Below are 17,853 nucleotides of genomic sequence, written 5' to 3' on the forward strand. Positions count from 1 at the left end.
CTCTAAAATGCATGTGATAGGGATTTACAGTTCAATTTGGAATGAATGCTTAGTGAAGTCTCTTAAGCCTGTTTAAGAGAGAACAAGTTTGTAAACAGTGATAAATCAGAGCAAATTTGCAAAAGACCATGTAATGCTCATACATATAATAATAATGCATTAAAAATATTGAGTGCTTTAAGTAAAAGAAATGGAATTAAATATGGGACTCAATTTTTAGTGGGCCATAAATGGTATTGCTCCATTTTATGGAGTTTAAGGAAAAAAACAGGGTTAAGGTTTGTTTGACTTACTTTATAAAATAAATGTACTGTTGCTAAGTAAAATGAACTTATTTGGGGGAAAAAGATCCTGGGAAATTACCATCCCTCCCAGTGGTGTAATTTCAGACCTTTCACTTCAGTGTTTCTATTCTGTTGCAAATTTACAGTTGGTTGATACTGCAGTAAGCAATTCTGAAATAAATTAGCTACCAGGTTGTTTATATATGGACTATTGTGAGATGAAGACTATAAAGCAGAGGAATATAGAGCATCATCAGTAACTATAGCTGAACATTATAGCATGTTTAACATTGCAGAGAACCTTAGCGCTATTATATATTAACTATGACACTTTGTATGGAATGTGCTGTTCAGTCACTGTAACAGTTGCTTGAACAAGGGGTTCTTATTTCCTCTAGCATTAGCTTGAGAGCGTAAGTAAATCTTATTTTATAATTTCTACCTAGGTTTGGCTTACTGATAATTTTAGTAATAATAATAGATTTGCTTTTCTCTCTGTAGCCAGTAACACGGCCACCTGTACCAGCACACCAGGTTCCCCCATATAAAGCTGTTTCAGCCAGGTTCCGGCCCTTCACCTTTTCACAAAGCACCCCTATTGGCCTGGATCGAGTTGGACGAAGGCAGCAGATGAGAACATTTAATGGTAAGTTTTGTAGATCTTTTCCAGCCAGCTTAATCAGTGCCTTAGATTGTGGTGTAAAATATAGAAGCAAATAGTTCAAGTAATTCTGATAAAATTGTTCTACTTTGCATCTTTTTGTTAGGTACTTTCCTGCTACCTCAACACATTTGTTTTGCAGATCCACTGCATGCTTAACTGATACATGTTACCCTGTTGTATCATTTGTAGTCCTATTCTAACCACCATACAGATACAGTTCACACTAACATCTTTGGGTTTATGTAATCCAGGGGTCAGCAACCCTGGCACATGTTCCAGAGTGTGGCATGTGAAGCTAATTTGCTCAGCACATCGCAGCCAGCCCAGGCTCTGAGTATGCCCCTGCCTCTGACCACAGAGTTCTGGCTGCTCACAGCAGGCAGCAGGGAGGCTGCAAGCAGCTGCACCATGGGCTGTTGAGCTCTGGCTTGGCTCGTTGTTAGTGGCATGCTTAGGGTGGATGGCTGGGAAGGGGTCAAGGCTGTGCTGTCACACCAAGGATCAGGCCCTCGCAGCTCCCCAGCTATCCACCTTTGGCACACCAACATCTTACAAGTTGAGCTTGTGGGGTTTTTTGGTACTCTGCTGAAAAACATGCTGAACCCTGGTCTAATCATATCTAAAGTGCATTAATTTATACTTGAACGAAAGCATGGGTGTCAAATGTGTGGCCAGCAGGCCAGATATGGCCTGCAGAACCATTTCTTCCAGGTCTTTGGGCTACTTGGCAGTGGACTAGGACATTCAGCCTGCCATGGAATTCAGGGCCCTGAGACCTGATGAACATGGTCATTGGTGGCAGGGGAGGGGAGTGAGGGATGCACAGATACAGCCCTTGCTTCCCCTGTGGTTCCTGGACCCCCACTGCTGCCCATGGGGGTTGCCAGACCATTGCCAGACCTATGGCTGCCACTGACCACAAATCTGGCCTGGGAGAGCTATGTTCCAGATCTGGCCCAGGGCGCAGGATAAGCTTGACACCCTGAACTAAGGCCACTTTAATTCTGAATGAGTGTCCACACAGGTTTAATGTGCTCCCATTACAATTCACACATTCAGGGAGTCTGTTTAACTTGCCACGTAGACAAGGGGAGTGTCACTGAAGAACTTATTCTGGAGATTTGTATGAGATTTACACTTGTTTCTACCAAAAATAAATATAGTCCATTATATTGGTCCAGGTTTATGTTTACATGAAGTACAAGTCCTTAGAAATAACTGTTAAATGCATTTTTTCAAGCAGTCTGTTTTATCTGTCCCTTTCATTTGGCCCCTATGCTTTTTCTCCCATCTACTTACTGTTAGTATTTCTTTGCCAGCTTATCTTGAGTTAATAGCAAGGAATATCCAACATTAGCTCCTACTCATGAATCATTGTTTGGCAGGAGATGTTAGAAAAAGATTGGTCGATGCCATCTGTCTTCTTTCACGTACTTGAGAGCATCTTCTGAGCAGTTACTCATGTTTCATTATCAGGGGTATAAGAAGCTAAAGTGCATTCTTCACTTCAGACCCCTTCACTTCAGTAATGAAAAGTGTACCTGCCACAAACTGTACACATGGAGTAAGTAGACTTGAAGAGGGACTGAGGAGGAAAAGCATGTCAAGTTGAAAATTTAGCATATTAATAAAACAATTTTTGAGTATATTTGGTGTAGATTCATAGAGTTCCAAGTCAAACACAAATGTGATATCTTAGATCTGATGGTATTTAAACACGTTATTCTGAAATCCTCAGAAAACAGTTGCTGATGTGTTATAGGAGCCAGTCTTCCTTAGATCAACACTTGTGCTCCTTGAATCACAGGCTATGAATTACTGACTTCATTATTGAGATTATCTGTCTCTCTCTCTTAATCTTGTGCTAATTTGTTAAAACTTTGGAGACTTTTTTTAAGGATAGAATAATCTAAAAACACTTAAAAATAAAAAAGGATGTGGAAGTGGGTTTTAGCTTTCACTTCAGTACACTGATGATTTAAGATACTAACCTAGATTACAGATGTGATTCTGCCACCCTTACTAAGATTAAGAAGTATCTCACTGAATGAGCAGAACTATTGATTCCAGGAGAACTACTGGCAGAATTTAATATGAATCCATTATGAGGTCAGATGGAAAATCAAATCCCTAAGTATCATAAAGTGTTTTTTTTTTTTAAGTTATGCATTCCATTTCATCTTTGGGAATAGCATAAATATGACATTAGTTAACCAAAACAGCTACCTTATGTTAGTTTCTTTCACCTTACTTCAACTTTAGAATGATTTTGAGGTTTTTAAACATCAGTATTGCAGTTACAGATTATGAAAGCAAGAATTTCTGCAATTTGTGAAAAAGTGAAATCAAAGTAATACTGATTTATGCCTCTGTCACTGTAGCAAGCTAGTTATAATAGCCAAAACAATTGTGAATAAAAGCTCCTTAAATCAAAGCCCTGAAGCAGAGTGGGAAGAAAATAATAAGATAAGAACTCTGTATCAATGCTTTCTTAGTTACAGGAAAGTTTCATCGTGCATTGCCTAATATAAAACCATAGATACAGTGTCCTCCCACTGACAAGCTGTCTTTTTAGTACTCTTGTTTGCACATGGCAGAAGCGGATTTGATGCTCTTGACAGGGGTGGCAGGAGATTGTTTAGGGGAATTTAGATTCAGTATACAGAACTTCTCAACAGTACTGAACAACTTTGACTTTGGAGTTATGGTTAAGTCTGTTTGAAGTCCCTGGACACTGAAGTCAGTCTCTGTTCCGTTCTGCAGAGGTGTAATAACCCTGGCATCAGGACTAGCAGTCATGGCAGATATTGTCTAGGGTCCCCTCTTAAGTGGGTGTCCAAGCTTCTGCCCTGATCACTGACCCCACCTTACACTACTGCTGTTTTGTATAGGTCTTTATGTAGGGTACATCACCATACTATCTGAGGGCACCTACACACAGGAAGCAAGGCTGCTCCAACACATTGTAATTATAGCATGTTAGAGCAGACTCCATTAACTGAGTCTGCTAGAGCATGGTAATTACCACGCTCCAGTGGGCTCCAGCATCTCATGTATCAGTATCCCTGCAGTGAAAAATGGTGGTGGGGGCGGGGGGGGCGCGCTTTAACTAAAGCTAGTTAAAGCACCCCTGTTGCCACTTTTAAGCACAGGGAGACTGATGCACAAGACACTCTGGGCACTTTAATGATCATGGCTCTGAGAGCTGCTTTAATTTAAAGCACCCCCCACAGACACACAAACACACACACACACACTTCAGGAGCACATGTATAAATACCCTGAGTCTTTCAGTAGAGTGCAAGGCAAAGAAACTACCATCCATCTTGTGTTGCTTGTTCTTTCATCCTCTCCCTGTGAGAGTTGGGGGGAGGGAGAGGTGAGTGCAGTGGTATATTTTGTTTTAGTAGGGTTTTGTATTTCCTTGGGGGATTGAGTGGATTTGTTATATGGCAAGGTTTATATTAGAAAAGAAGGAAAAAACATTTGCTTATGTGAGAGAAGATGAGGTCAAAGAAGGGCAAGAAACATTTCAAGTGGAAGGTAGTGAAGTTTGTGAGGATCCTTACCTCTTCAAGGAGTTCATTCTATGATCTCAGACTATCCCCTGAGACAGCTTTGTCTCCCAAGTGCTTGACCTTTGTTGTAGGAAGTTCTGTTATACCAGAGGAGTGAAGCTGTGGGCATCCCAGAACTTCAGAAAGTCTTTTATATGTCCTGGGTCTGGGCCTTGGAGCATCTTGAAGAAAAGAACAGAGACAGTGAATTTGACTGAGATTTCTTTGTGAAGGCAGTCTGGACTAAACTGCTTTGATTTGCTTGTGGTAGCTTTTGTTGATGAGGAAACATGCAGCAGTGTTCTGTACTAGTTGAGCTTTCATGTATAGGGCCCATCGCATATTGCTTTCCTATAGTGCAGCTGAGAAGAGATGAAGGTATGAATAACTGGGTCTTGGTCACTTTCTCCTGGGATCTGGCATACTTCCCTGGCCAATCAGGAATAATGGAAAATGTTGCTCATAAATGTTTCTGTGTAATAGCTTAGCATGGGGGTTCTCAACCTTTTCAGACTCAGGTAGGGTTACCATATTTCCAGTTCCAAAAAAGAAGACGCCTGTCATGGGGGAAATGGGGGGGAAATATGTTGGTGCAGGGGGACAGTGACCCTGCTCCTGCCCATTCTATTGCCCCTCACTGATGACTCGCACTCCCCCCAGTCCTGCTGCTCCCCCTCACTCTGGACCCATAGACCCCAGCCCTGCCAGTGGCCCTCACTCCCAAGCAGCAGTACCCTGCCCTCCATCTGTTGTTGGTGCCCCTCACTCCTGACCCGCAGCCCCCTGGTGCTTCCAGTACCCTGCACACTCAACTCAGTCACCCACCTGGTCCCCTGTACCTCTCACTTCCAACCCTCAGCCCCTGCCCTCCCTCACCCCCCAGTCCTGCTGGTGCCTCTCACTCCCAACCATTGCAGTTCTCTTAAAAAAGAAAAAAGAGGTGTATGCACAGTAGAAACTAGGGATGCTCCTCAAGGAGAACTATACAACAGTGGCCAGCACTTGTAGGGAAATGGTCAGGAAATCCAAGGTGGCAACAGAGTTTACGTTAGCTACAGGAGTCAAGGATGATAAGAAGTCCTTTTTTAGATATGTAGGCAGTTGAAGGAAAGCAAATGGAGGTGTGGGACCCCTGCTTAACACCTTGGGGAGCTAGTAACCGACATTCATGAAAAAACTGAACTCCTGAATGCCCACTTTGCTTCGGTATTTCACCGGACCATGGGGAAAGTCAAGTGAGATAAGGCTCATGGGGGAAATGCTGTGACTGACAGCCTCCCCACTGTGGATGCTGAGTGGCTGCAATACCAATTAGAAAAGCTAGACATTTATAAGTCAGCAGGACCAGATAGACTTCATCTAAGAGTGCTGAAGGAGCTGGCTGAGGTTATTGCGGAACCCCGGCAAAACTCTTTCAGAATTCATGGTACACAGGGGAAATCCCTGAGGATTGGTAGAGGTCCAACATTGTGCCCATCTTCAAGAAAGGGAAGAGGGAGGACCCGGGCAACTGTAGACCAAATCAGCCTAATGTCCATCCCAGGAAAAATCCTGGAAAAGCTCATTAAAGAATCTGTGTGTGACATGCTTGCAGAAAGTAAGATTCTGAACGACAGCCAGCATGGCTTTGTCATGGATAGGTCTTGTCTTACCAATTTCATCTCCTACCACCAGATCTCTTGCCACATGGGACATGGGAGACATGGCACCTATATACCTAGACTTCAAAAAGGCTTTTGATCTCACAATATCCTTGTCGGAAAACTGGAAGAGTATGGGCACAGCTGCTCGACAGTTCAGTGGGTGGGAAACTGGCTACAGGATAGGACCCAGAGAGTTCTCAGGAACGGATCTGTGTCGTCCTGGCACAAAGTGGCCAGTGTTGTTCCTCAGGGGTCTGTGCTTGGACCAGTGCTTTTCAACATTGTTATCAATGATTTGGATGGGGGAGTGAAAAGCTCTCTGGCCAAGTTTGCGAACAACACCAAGTTATGGGGCAGTGTGGTCATGCCAGAAGATAGGCTGCTGGACAGGCTCAAGAGTTGGGTGGACTGGAATCTGATGAAGTTTAACACTTCCAAATGTACGGTGCTCCATCTGGGGCAAACAACCCTTAACATACATATGGGCTCCATGGTGACAGCTTGACTTGCACCACAGCCAAAAGGGACCTAGGGGTAATGATTGACTATCACATGAATATGGGCTGTCAGTGCGAGGCCCTGCCCATTCTGGGCAAACAGCACATTGGCATGCATCAACCGATGCATCTCATGTAAAACTAAGGAAGTGATACTCCCACTGTACTCACCACTGATGAGACCACAGTTGGAGTACTGCATCCAGTTCTAGGTGCTGCACTTCAATAAGGATGTGGAAAAACTTGAGAGAGTCCAGAAAAGAGCCACCCGTATGATCAGGGACTTGCAAGGCAAACCATATGAGGAAAGGCTGAGGGACCTGGGCCTCTTTAGCCTAAGGAAGAGAAGGTTGAGAGAGGCCTTGATAGCGGCTTACCGCTATATCAGAGGAGTACGTCAGGAGCTTGGTGAACAGCTGTTCACTAGGGCACCCCTGGGGAAGTGCAGGACCAATGGATGCAAACTCCTGGAAGGCTACTTCAGGCTTAATACCAAGAAAAACTTTTTCACAGTTGGGGTGTTTAGACTGTGGAATAAACTCCCTCCAGCTGTGGTGTAGTCACCTACCCTGGAGGTTTTCAGGAAGAGACAAGACAGACACCTCACTGGTCACCTAACCTCAGTTGTCTTCCTGCCTAGAGTGGGGGGGCTGGACCCAGTGATCTGCAAGGTCCCTTCCAGCCCCTAACAATCTACGAATCTATGAAATAATCACTCCCCTCAAGCTGTTGGCAACACTCCTACCAATGCAGCCCAGTATGCCATTAGCCTTCTTTGCAACAAGGGAATGCTGTTGGCTTATATTCAGCTTATTGTCCAATGTAACCTCCATGTCCTTTTTTGCAGAGCTGCTGCTTGGCCAGTTGGTCCCCAGCCTGTATTGGTGCGTGGGATTGTTCTGTCCTCAGTGCAGGACTTTGCACTTGTCCTTATTGAACCTCTTGAGACTTATTTGGTCCAGTCCTCCAGTTTGTCAAGTTTTCTCTGAATTCTAGCCCTACCCTCCAGGATATCTATTATTCCCCCAAGCTTGGTGTAATCTGCAGACTTACTGAGGGTACACTCCATCTCATCTTCCAGGTTGCAATGAGGATATTGAAGAAAACTGGCACCAGGACCAACCCTAGGGCACTCCACTTGATACTGGCTGCCAGCTAGACATTGAGCCATTGACTACTACCCTGTGAGCCCAGTGATCCAGGCAGTCTTCCATCCAACTCATACTTCTTTAGCTTGCTTAGCTTCTTTAGCTAAGGTTTCTTGCTTACTCGTTTATAGTACATTTATTATGATGATTTAAAGTCTCTGCTATGACTTTCAGGCTGACAGCTGAAGTAAAGCCAAATCTCCTGAGCCTTTTGGAGGCAGACCTGAAGCTGTGAGAAATCCCTTCCCTTAAAAACAAAAACAAAAACAAAAAAACTGGTTCTAAAGCTCAGAGCCTGAGTATAGCCTAATATGCTGAGAGCATTTTCATTTCTATATTTAAATGACTAGTGGGGCAGCACTTACGTTTTGTCTATCTTCCTGGATGCTATATACAGCAGGATGGATTGATTCAAATCACCAAGTGGAAAACCTTATTTAAATCAGTTATTTTAAACGGCTTTCCCCTCATCCGCTCCATTTTTCAGTGTTTTTCTAAGAAAGGTGCTTTTTGATTGGTTGATAAGGCCATTACAATGGATTTACAACTAATACAGCCTTTTCACCAAATGTTGTGTGCATTTTACTGCCTCAGAGAGTACATTATAATTGCTTTTGTTTATGTAATAATTTATTTTAATATTTTCAGATTCTTATTAATTTTATTTGTTAATGTGATAGAAAATGGTGATATATTGCTGTTTACTAGAATATTAATTTTTTGCTCCTGATTTTCATCTGGCAGCTTCATTAGGATTTCATTAAATAAAAGACAGATTAGACGAGTGGTTGGCAATCTTTTGCCATCACAGGCCAAAGCTTGTGTCCCAGTATCCTTGCAGGCTGGAAGTCCCCTCTCTCCCCAGTTCCAAGCAGCCAGTTGCTGCATTTTGAGACTCTCTGCAGCTCCACAGCAGAGGGGAACACTTGCAAGGGTATGAGCAATATGGTGCAGCTCTGTGATGCTGATATATCCTTACTACATTGGACCTCTCTGGGCTGAATCAGACCTCTTTGTGGGTCATTTCCAGCCTGCAGGCCATAAGTTGCTGACCCATGGTATAGAACAGGGATATTTATTTCAAACAGGTATATTTAAAAAGAGAGAGAAACTCTATAAGCCCTGCTCAGGTGCCAGTGCCAAGTTACATTCTCTCATTGTGCCTCTACTCAACCTGAGCCTTCATTCATACATCCTCATGCAGGCCGGTGACATCACTTAGATTTTTGTGTATCTGATTGGGCACTCTTTTAATTTTGCCCCCACAGACCTTGACCCACTACTGCTTCTCAGCATTATTCTCTATTAGTCAGACAGGGGTCAGGCCCCTGTTTGTGCTTTGTGTCAAGACAGAGACACTTGAGAATTTTGCTAGTCTCATCTTTTCTGGCCAACAGCAACTCCAGTAGGTATTTTGGGTTCCCTGGTCAGCACAGTACATTGTTTAGTTTTTGTGGAATAAGCATTTTTCAGAATTTCCCATCAACAGAAGATGTAAAAAGTCTGATTCTTCTACTGAGCTGGAAGGAAAAAAATAATTGGAATACGATAATTTGCATATAGTGCAAATTCCTTTTATTCACCAACTCTGTATATGAATTCTCTAGCCACCAATTCTAGAATTGAGTCTTTGAATGATTTAAATACAGGAAGTTTTCTGCAGATGCCTTGTTTTTTAGTTGTTTATTGATTTATATTTCAAGACATGCTATGATATTTTTATGTTAATGTGCTATATATGTTTTTTATGATTATACTGTAGCTTATTGAAACTCTGCTTATGTAGTAAATCTTTTCCAGCAGGGGCTAATGGGGCAGTTCAGTAATTCAGAAGAGAAAGGTGTGTTTTTCATCTCCACTGGTTGCCTTCAAAGTGCAGCAGAGCCTGGACTTCATAAAAAAAGGCAGCATTAATATTGCAATGCAATGTTTGCCTTTTCATTCGGTTTCTGAAGCAGTGCTATAAGAAACCATGTGATTTTAGTGGGTGTTGGGATATTGCTGTGTGCAAAGCGCCTCAAGGGCTTTCTGAGAATGTCACTGGAGAAATCAGTCCCTGGTTAAAGGATTGACACAGCTAAACAACATTATTTCCATATAGATAGTGAGAACTTCTCTGTGTAGGATTTTTGAGACCAGAGCAATAGTGCTGTGACTTCAAAATATTTGGAGGTGGGGTACAACTTTTATTTTCTGTGTTTGTACCAGCTTATAAAATATTACTAATACAAATGCAGGTTGCTTAAATGTGCTGCAACAGAAGCAAGTCTTGCTTTTGCCTCCAAGGCTGTGGAACTTGTGTGGAAAAATTAGCTGATGCCTTCGCTTGGGTGACAATGTAGTGTTATCCACTTGTGACCTAACATATGTAACAGAATTTAATTGTGAAGTAACAGCAGTCTTAAATAGCTAGGCAGAAACACCTTTGGGGCACGTAACACCTTACATTCTGGAAAAATATTATAAATGCACAATGTGTTGCAAAGCAGAATCATTTTTTGTACATGACAGGGAGAAATCCCAGCTCCCACTTTTCATTTAACAGTCTTTTCCTGGGAAGTGGAGCAATTTGAATTTAAATTGAAACTCTAATTCACATTTAGCTGCTTTAATTAAAAGTAGCAAATGTACTCTTTGGCACTCAAAGCACTTAGAAACATTCCTCCTTCAGTGTTATTAACTACAGTGTTGTAGACTGTAAGTACATTAGGATTGAACACTTTATATACAGGTTTTGTTTCTTTTCTGTTACTTCCTCCCTAAGGGTACCCCATGATGTCACTGAAGCACTAAACTCACAGCTACACTGAAGGGTGAGTGAGCTGTCAGTTTCTAAGTAGGCTCTGGCCTGATCTGCACATACTGAAGCTCAAAGCAATGAATAAGCTGTTTCTGCATTTTCAGTAGCTCAAAGCCTTTATGGTTCTCCGGGAACCTTTTGCGACTGAGCTTCACCATTTAAAGGCCAGTCCCCTGCTCTGTATGTTGTTTTGGAAGGCATCATGGTAGCCAGGGGGGAAATGGCACGGTTTTGGAGTCTGGAGAGCCTTCAGATGGGTATGTGTGAGTAGAAGATTCATTCTATTTATTCTTTTTTGGTTTAAGATTAGTAACTGCTACAGTCACTAGGCTTGATTCTGTTCATACTTGTGTTGTTGTAAATAACGTTGATTCTGCTGTGTTCAACAGTCACACCAGTAGAAAGCCAGTGTGTGTCAGAATAAGGCCCACATTGCCTTTTAAGTTTCTGCAGTCTCTTTTTTTACTCAGAGATAGCTCATTGGTATCTGTAGCATGTTTACTTCTGTCAGTAAACACTGGAAGAATGGATGCTGCAAAGAGATGACTAATTTTTGTTTGAGATTTACTTATCAAGACACTGAAAGTTTGTTGACTGGGGAGGAATAACAAACAATTACCAGACCCAAACTTGTGTTAATTTTTTATCTTTAGTTCAGTAGTTTGGAGGATTTGCATCTACTGTCTCTGCCATAAAGAAACAGCAGTCAGTAGTGATATTACAATGTGGCTTGCAAAAATGAGCTTCAGGATAAAACCTGCTATGATACCTTAGGCTAAGGGCTGATTTTCATTTATTATTTATTCACAGGTTTTTAAGAAAGCAATTCCAGTAAATTTTACATTATAGGAGTTACTGTTTTAAAGGTTTCTCTGTGTTTTAAGCCTGTGACTAATAAATCTTAACTTTCTAAACAGGAAAGTTAGCCTTTCGGGCTAGTGCTCTGATGGTATTAATATAAGTGAGGAGTTTGAAAAGTAGGGGGATTGGTACAGTTATCATGCTTTATTACACCAAAGCTAGGGGCAACATTCTGAAGAAAAAAATCACCAAGAAAATGTTTTAGCTAATCCCTGTATCCTTTAGCCTTGCTCTTGAAAAGATAGTGTCTGCATAATAAAAACTGCTAACAGTAATAGAGATGCATCACTAGTCACAAAGTGACTGTCACTAGTATAGACAGGGCTCAGATGCTTTTACCACTGCATCATGAAAACCTAGAGGGCTAGAGATGCTTGGTCCTTGTGGAGATATAAGGAGCAAGGAGTTATTTCCTTTCCACTCATGCATCCCCAGTCAAAGGTAAGGAACATTCACAGTCCTTGTGATCACACACAAGTAGGGGCAGGGAGCAGTACACATAGATTCAGTGAGAGACAGGGCTCTCGACTTGCCGCCTTGTCTCACCAGTCAGTGGACACAGCAGGCTACAAAGTGCAGCGGGCACATTCTTTTATGCATGCCTGAGAACTTGAGGTGGGATTATGCTTTCTGTGACACAGTCCCTCCTGGTGCTCACTGAGTGGCATTGCAGTCCAATGCAAGGACTTTACTATTAGCAGCTTACTTAGAAAAAGGGTTGTGGCTTGTTTATCAAATGAAATATGTTATTAGTTTTGTGTATGTGACAAAGTATAATCCTGGTAGAATTTAATAGCTTAGTGTATTTGACCCAAGGAGAAGCTCAAAATACTCATGAGCTTTCTGAATGTAACACTTGTTTCTCGAGCACTCTCTCAAAGCCCTCTCCACACTATAGACCTGACTTCTTCCTTGCCCCTATCTGGTTGGTTCAGTCTCTGCCCCCTTCACTTGCACAGATCCTGGGTTCATATATGTGACATTATGATGGAGAAAAGGGTGGATGTTCCAAACTGTAATCTGTTTTGACAGATTTTTGAAGATAAAAGGCTTCACAGCTCTTTAACAACATGAAGAGACTTTATAATTTACATCCACCTGCATCCAATTTGAAGTGTCTTTTACATTGCCAGAGATGTGTTAGGCAGCATTAGTGTAAATGAGAATCAGGCTGCAAGCCAATGGGCTAACTTACCAGCCTCTGTACCAAAGACTATTCACCAGCCACAGGATTTCAGACCCTTCCACTTCAGGGACTTTGGTTTATTCTTTCAAAATAACCCGGATTCAACATAGCCATCATGTTCCTTTCCTCTGACCCTGGGTCTTCTAGCCACCAGTTAGACTCAGCAAACCATCTGCCTGAGACTCACTGGGATGTGCGTGAGTCAGTTTGGTGCTGATGAGTTATTTCCTGTCTTCTTGAGGACCAAATTCTCTTCAAGCCTAACAATCTTGAGAGACGACTGACTATTTGTAGGTTGAGCTAAATCCACTTAAACAGCCAGCCACCAGTGATGCAGTCTCTTATACTCCAGCCTTACAACTTGTTGATTCTGGTTGCTTCAGAGGAGTTATTCCTAGTGTGTCTGGGTGTATAAATAAAATGAAAATCATTCTGTGTTAAAGCCAGCTGAGAACTTTTGACAAAACAATTTTTGTCAGAAGGTCTGTAGTTGTCCAACTCAAACCTTTTCTGTGAAAAGGGTCTAGTTAGGGCAAAACCTTTGTGAGGTTTTGCCTGAAGTCTAGGGTGGAAAAGCAGAGGCCCACATTATAACCCTGGCTAGTAGTGTTGACACTTGTCTAGGTTGCAGGAGACATGGAAGTGGATTTAGACTTGCTCCTTGAACCTGAGTCTTCATATCCCAGGTTATTGCACTAACTTTAAGCCACTCTCAGTGTCAGTCTGGTCCAATGAATTTAGACAAATTCCAACAGGAGAGATTTAAGAGAGCTACCCCAGAAAGCCCAAACAATAGGGCTCTCACCTGGGATATGGGATGCCTCATTGAACTCCATGCCCTAGATCAGCTTCTTTCATATATCCCAGGTCACTGTTGAAACAGTTGGCTCAAGTTGGCTATCATTCTTTCTTTCTCTCTCTGCATGTCCTCCTGCTTCCTCCTTCACCCTATGCCCTTGCCTCCCACCCCCATCCACCACAAAAAAAAAATCCAAAGGTCTCTTGCAATAATAATTAAAGAACAGGAAACACATTTCTCATCTAGCTCTTATTGTGATAAACAATCTTTGTTGTTCATAGAAAAGGCAAAGGCACTCTTTATTTTTGTTTTCTCCTCTTTCTGGTTTTACATTTAATTTTTTTATTGAGTTGTTGTTATATAGGAGCTTCTCTGAAAGGGCTTTGACTGAACTAATTTACTTTCTGTTTCAAGCCTGTCATCTTTTTTGTTTTAGTTGCTGCAGATGGTGGGACTGAATCTTCTGCCTTAGTTGATGACAATGGTAGTGAGGAGGATTACAGTTATGAGGAACTCTGCCAAACCAGCCCTCGATACCTGCAGCCTGGAGGGGAACAGCTAGCAATTAATGAGGTTAGAAGCGGATGCATTCCAGTATGTCTAACTTCTCAGTTTGTATGAGGATAGAGTGTGTGTTTTTATATACAAGTACAGAACTGTGGGGGTCAAGAGCCTAGACCATTTTGCCATGGTGTGATTTTTCAGACTAACAGCTATGGCTGCTTGCAGGCATTAAAAAACAAAACAATAAACCAGTGGTTTACTTTCAACTGGGTGCACCCCCACCCTGAGCCCAGTGCATGCCTAGAAGAGGCAGCACATTAGTTGGACCTGACTCTTTCAACGTCTGTATAGATCGGGTGCTTTAGTGGGGGGGTTTGGCACTTTTACCTAAAGCTGATTCATTAGATAAAAAGCGGCAAAAAGCCCTGTTGAAGCACCCGATCTACACAGAAGCTATACAGATCTATATATTTGGAGCCGGGTCGAAGTAACACTCTGCTTCTCCCAGTAAAGTGCGGGTTGTTTTTTTTTAACGTCTGCAGGCAACCTATATGAGCACAGATGTCTTGGATCTGGGTTATTTCTCTCCATTTATAGATTTATGCTTGTTTATTTTTCTAGCAATTTGTCGATTGGTCTTTGTTCACTGATAAATCTTCTCCTTTGCAAACCCTTTTCTTTCCCCTTTTTCAGCTGATAAGTGATGGCACTATGGTCTATGCAGAAGCACTTTGGGACCATGTGACTATGGATGATCAAGAGCTAGGCTTTAAAGCTGGAGATGTCATCAGAGTTCTTGAAGCTTCCAACAAAGACTGGTGGTGGGGAAGAAATGAAGACAAGGAAGCCTGGTTTCCAGCTAGTTTTGTCAGGGTCAGTAATTCTATTTTGTTTTGTTTTGAGTCTAGTGAGGGACCCAGTGCACCACAGCATTACTCCAGGTTGTTAGTAAAATACCAGCATAATAGTGATTCATTTCATTTTGTTAAATATTATTTTACAGTGTTAAATAGGAATTAAATGCTCATTTTTATTTCCCCATTTCATAAAGAGTGCTCCACACCAGTATAGAAATGAAATGGAGGGCCCATTTCTTCATTTCCTTGCATCTAAAAATCAGAATTGTAATTCACATTTTTTATAGGCATACATGACAATGCAAAGGTCAAATAAGAAAAAAAATATTGGCTCAAAGATTAGTAATCTTCTCTTCCATGAATTACCTTCCCTTGCCTTAAGTCTGTTGAAATCAAAAGAATGCCACAAATGAACACGAGGACAAAACTAATTGATTATTATTTTTATTTCTGCTGTCTCATGGAGGTGAAAGTGTCAACCAACGTGCTATGCAGGTGGGCAGTACAGACAGAATGAGCACAGAAGTTTTGAGGGAGGATGTGGGGGAACTGCTCTACCCATCCCTTGATATTGTAGAGATGTTCTGAGAAAATACTTCCAGACCTGTTTTGTAGGAGTTCTCTTCACAATCTGAACTCTATATTTGAAGTTGAGCCAGGAGTCTCATAACAATACAACTCCTGAAAGCATTAAAAGCTATAGCTATATTGTATTATTTATAATATGATGCAGAGTCCACAGTTTAGACTGGGGCCTCCCTGGGTGAGGCACTGTATCAAAGGTACTCATCCCGCACGCAGCAGATTACAGTCTAAGTAGGTATGTCAGCAGAAGGGTGGGAGGAAGGAGATGGTGTTTGCCCTACCATGTGGGATGGGAGAGTCCTGGATTCTGGTTCCTGCTCACAGAATTATTTATGTTGCTGTTGTTTTTTATCCAAGTACTTCATCAAGTAAAATGCAGAAACAGTTCTAGAAGTAGGAGCTACAATTCTCTCCCCTCCCTGTCCCTACTCCATCAAAGAAGTACCCTAACACTGGGCTTCAGAACTGGGTCCTTCTTGCTTGTTTTCTTTATGACCCCATGACTTCTGCACTCTTAACTACTCCACGGTCCCACTTCAACCGCAGCAGCGGAGGTTGTTCCCAACCAACCTGTTCTGTCGGGTGGTGCTTACAGCATTCTCCTCAGGAGTGGGAGACACCGTTTTGAGTTCTGCCAAGCTGAAGAGGGCTCTAACCCAGGTCTTCTACTTCCTGGACAAGCGTCCTAGCCACTAGGTGTAAAATGTGGGTGCCCACACCATTTTGGTATTTGCCGCCAGGGGAGGGACGTGCGCATCAGGCAAATACTGAAGTTGATGAAATTCTAGGCAAATTATTAAATCTGACTTCAAGAAAAAAGTGTTTTTGAATCTTTTGATTTCAGATATCAATGACAGTGCTCTGTTTCTTAGGAAAGGGACAGGTACACTGTGAAAAGGGGAAAGAAACAGCTGTCACTTATTTCATATGAGTGTCATCCTGATTTAACATGAGGAAAAAGCCACAGTGTATTTATCTTGGCTTACAAGTGAACACCAACAGTAGCTGGCCTTTATGAGAGGCTCTTTTCCCATATGTGTGCACACACTACACACACCTTCCCAAAAATCAGCCCACCAAAATTGGGGTGCATGTCCTAAATGGGGAAGCTGTTTGGTTTTTTTTTTGCTGGAATAGAAGCATGAAGACACTGTGCTGAAAGATGGCTGCCAGTTTCTCTTTGGATTGGCAAGCAGGAGGGGTGGAATCCAGTGTTAACCCTTTGACAACTACTCTCAAATTGGCAACTGAGCAACCAAATGAGCAGTGAAAAAAGTGCTGCCAGTTTGGGATGGGCTGTGAAAGGGCTAACACTGAACTTCATCTCTCTTGCTTTGCTGTCCCAGAGAGAAGCTGACAGCCATCTTGCACCACAGCTTCTCCATAAAAAAGCCAGCTCTGGACCACAACTTTGAGATACTCTTTTTTTTTCTACCTTCTGTCTTCCAAAAACAAAGTTGATGTTCTATATGGGGGCATGTGGTAAGTGAGAAAATATGGACACGTGGCAAAAGATAGAGACAGCGCCACATGATGTGCCTGGGATGCTACAGTGAGGAGGGCCTTATAAATACCAGTAGCAAGTAGTATAACAATCGGTGGATGAGTGGGGCACAAGCACCCAGCACTGCTGAAGGTGGGTGGTGTGCCTCACCCTTCCATCCCCGCTTTCCTTCCTCCCTTTCTCCACATGCTCCATTTTCCCTTCAGTGGCTTCAGTTCTGGCTCTAGCAGCAGGGAGGGCAGAGAACCAGCATGTGATGCAGGAGCCATGGCCAATGGTTTGTTGTAGCTGTTACCTCCTATTTTTGCCAGTTAAAACTGGTGGTTTTTAGCCACTCAACATGTGAGTTAGTGGCAAGAAAAGAAAAGGAGGTTTATCACTTTCAGCAGCAGCGAACCTCCAGCTGCTGTTCCTGTACTACGGCTGCTGTTCTGCTATCCTAGAGCTGGACTTGCTGCTGGGAAGGTGCAAAGCCAGGGGGCAGTACTGCATGGGGCCCGTACTGGCTAGTTATGACTCTAAATACCAACAATGAAAAAATGGGCTCATTCCTAATACTTCTTCAAGTTTGGGCCTGTTTTGGAGACCTGTTGTTATCATCAGGGATCTTGGTTTTATCTGATAAAAAAAATTGCAAAGTCTCTAATAAAAACACCACAAATGCTCTGATTAAAAACCCCCAAATCTGTGATTAAAATGAAAGGCCACCAGTGCCTCGATCACTATAACAGAATAAATTCTAGATAACTATATATTTTGGCATTTGATTTTGGGTTTTTCATCATGGAAAATCAGAGCTCCTGCTGAAACCCGCCCAGGACCCTACTTGGCCCAGCCCCCCAGGGAGCCCCGCGATCGGAGCCGCGCGAACAGGCTGCGTAAACAGGAGCTCGAGTTAGCGTGGAGTTTGCACAGGGGAGGGCGCAGGAGGGCACGAGACCCTGCCTGCGACCCCCCAGAGTAG

General features: G+C 42.6%; 1 protein-coding gene across 5 annotated transcripts in view; it reads left to right on the top strand.

Moving 5' to 3' along the window:
* SPATA13 (spermatogenesis associated 13) overlaps nt 1-17,853 on the top strand; it is a 121,322-nt gene that overhangs the window by 87,501 nt on the left and 15,968 nt on the right. For 4 of the 5 annotated variants that reach the window (XM_019530168.1, XM_019530167.1, XM_019530170.1 and 1 more), the window contains 3 exons: nt 786-930; nt 13,876-14,012; nt 14,637-14,816. In XM_019530168.1, coding sequence (XP_019385713.1) covers nt 786-930; nt 13,876-14,012; nt 14,637-14,816 — 462 coding nt within the window. Of the gene's footprint in view, nt 1-785; nt 931-10,643; nt 10,857-13,875; nt 14,013-14,636; nt 14,817-17,853 lie in introns of those variants that run through there. The other variant, XM_019530171.1, reaches the window with a different exon arrangement.

Source organism: Crocodylus porosus, unplaced genomic scaffold (genome assembly GCF_001723895.1).
Source record: "Crocodylus porosus isolate Cpor-Errol unplaced genomic scaffold, CroPor_comp1, whole genome shotgun sequence".
Classification (NCBI taxonomy): domain Eukaryota; kingdom Metazoa; phylum Chordata; order Crocodylia; family Crocodylidae; genus Crocodylus; species Crocodylus porosus.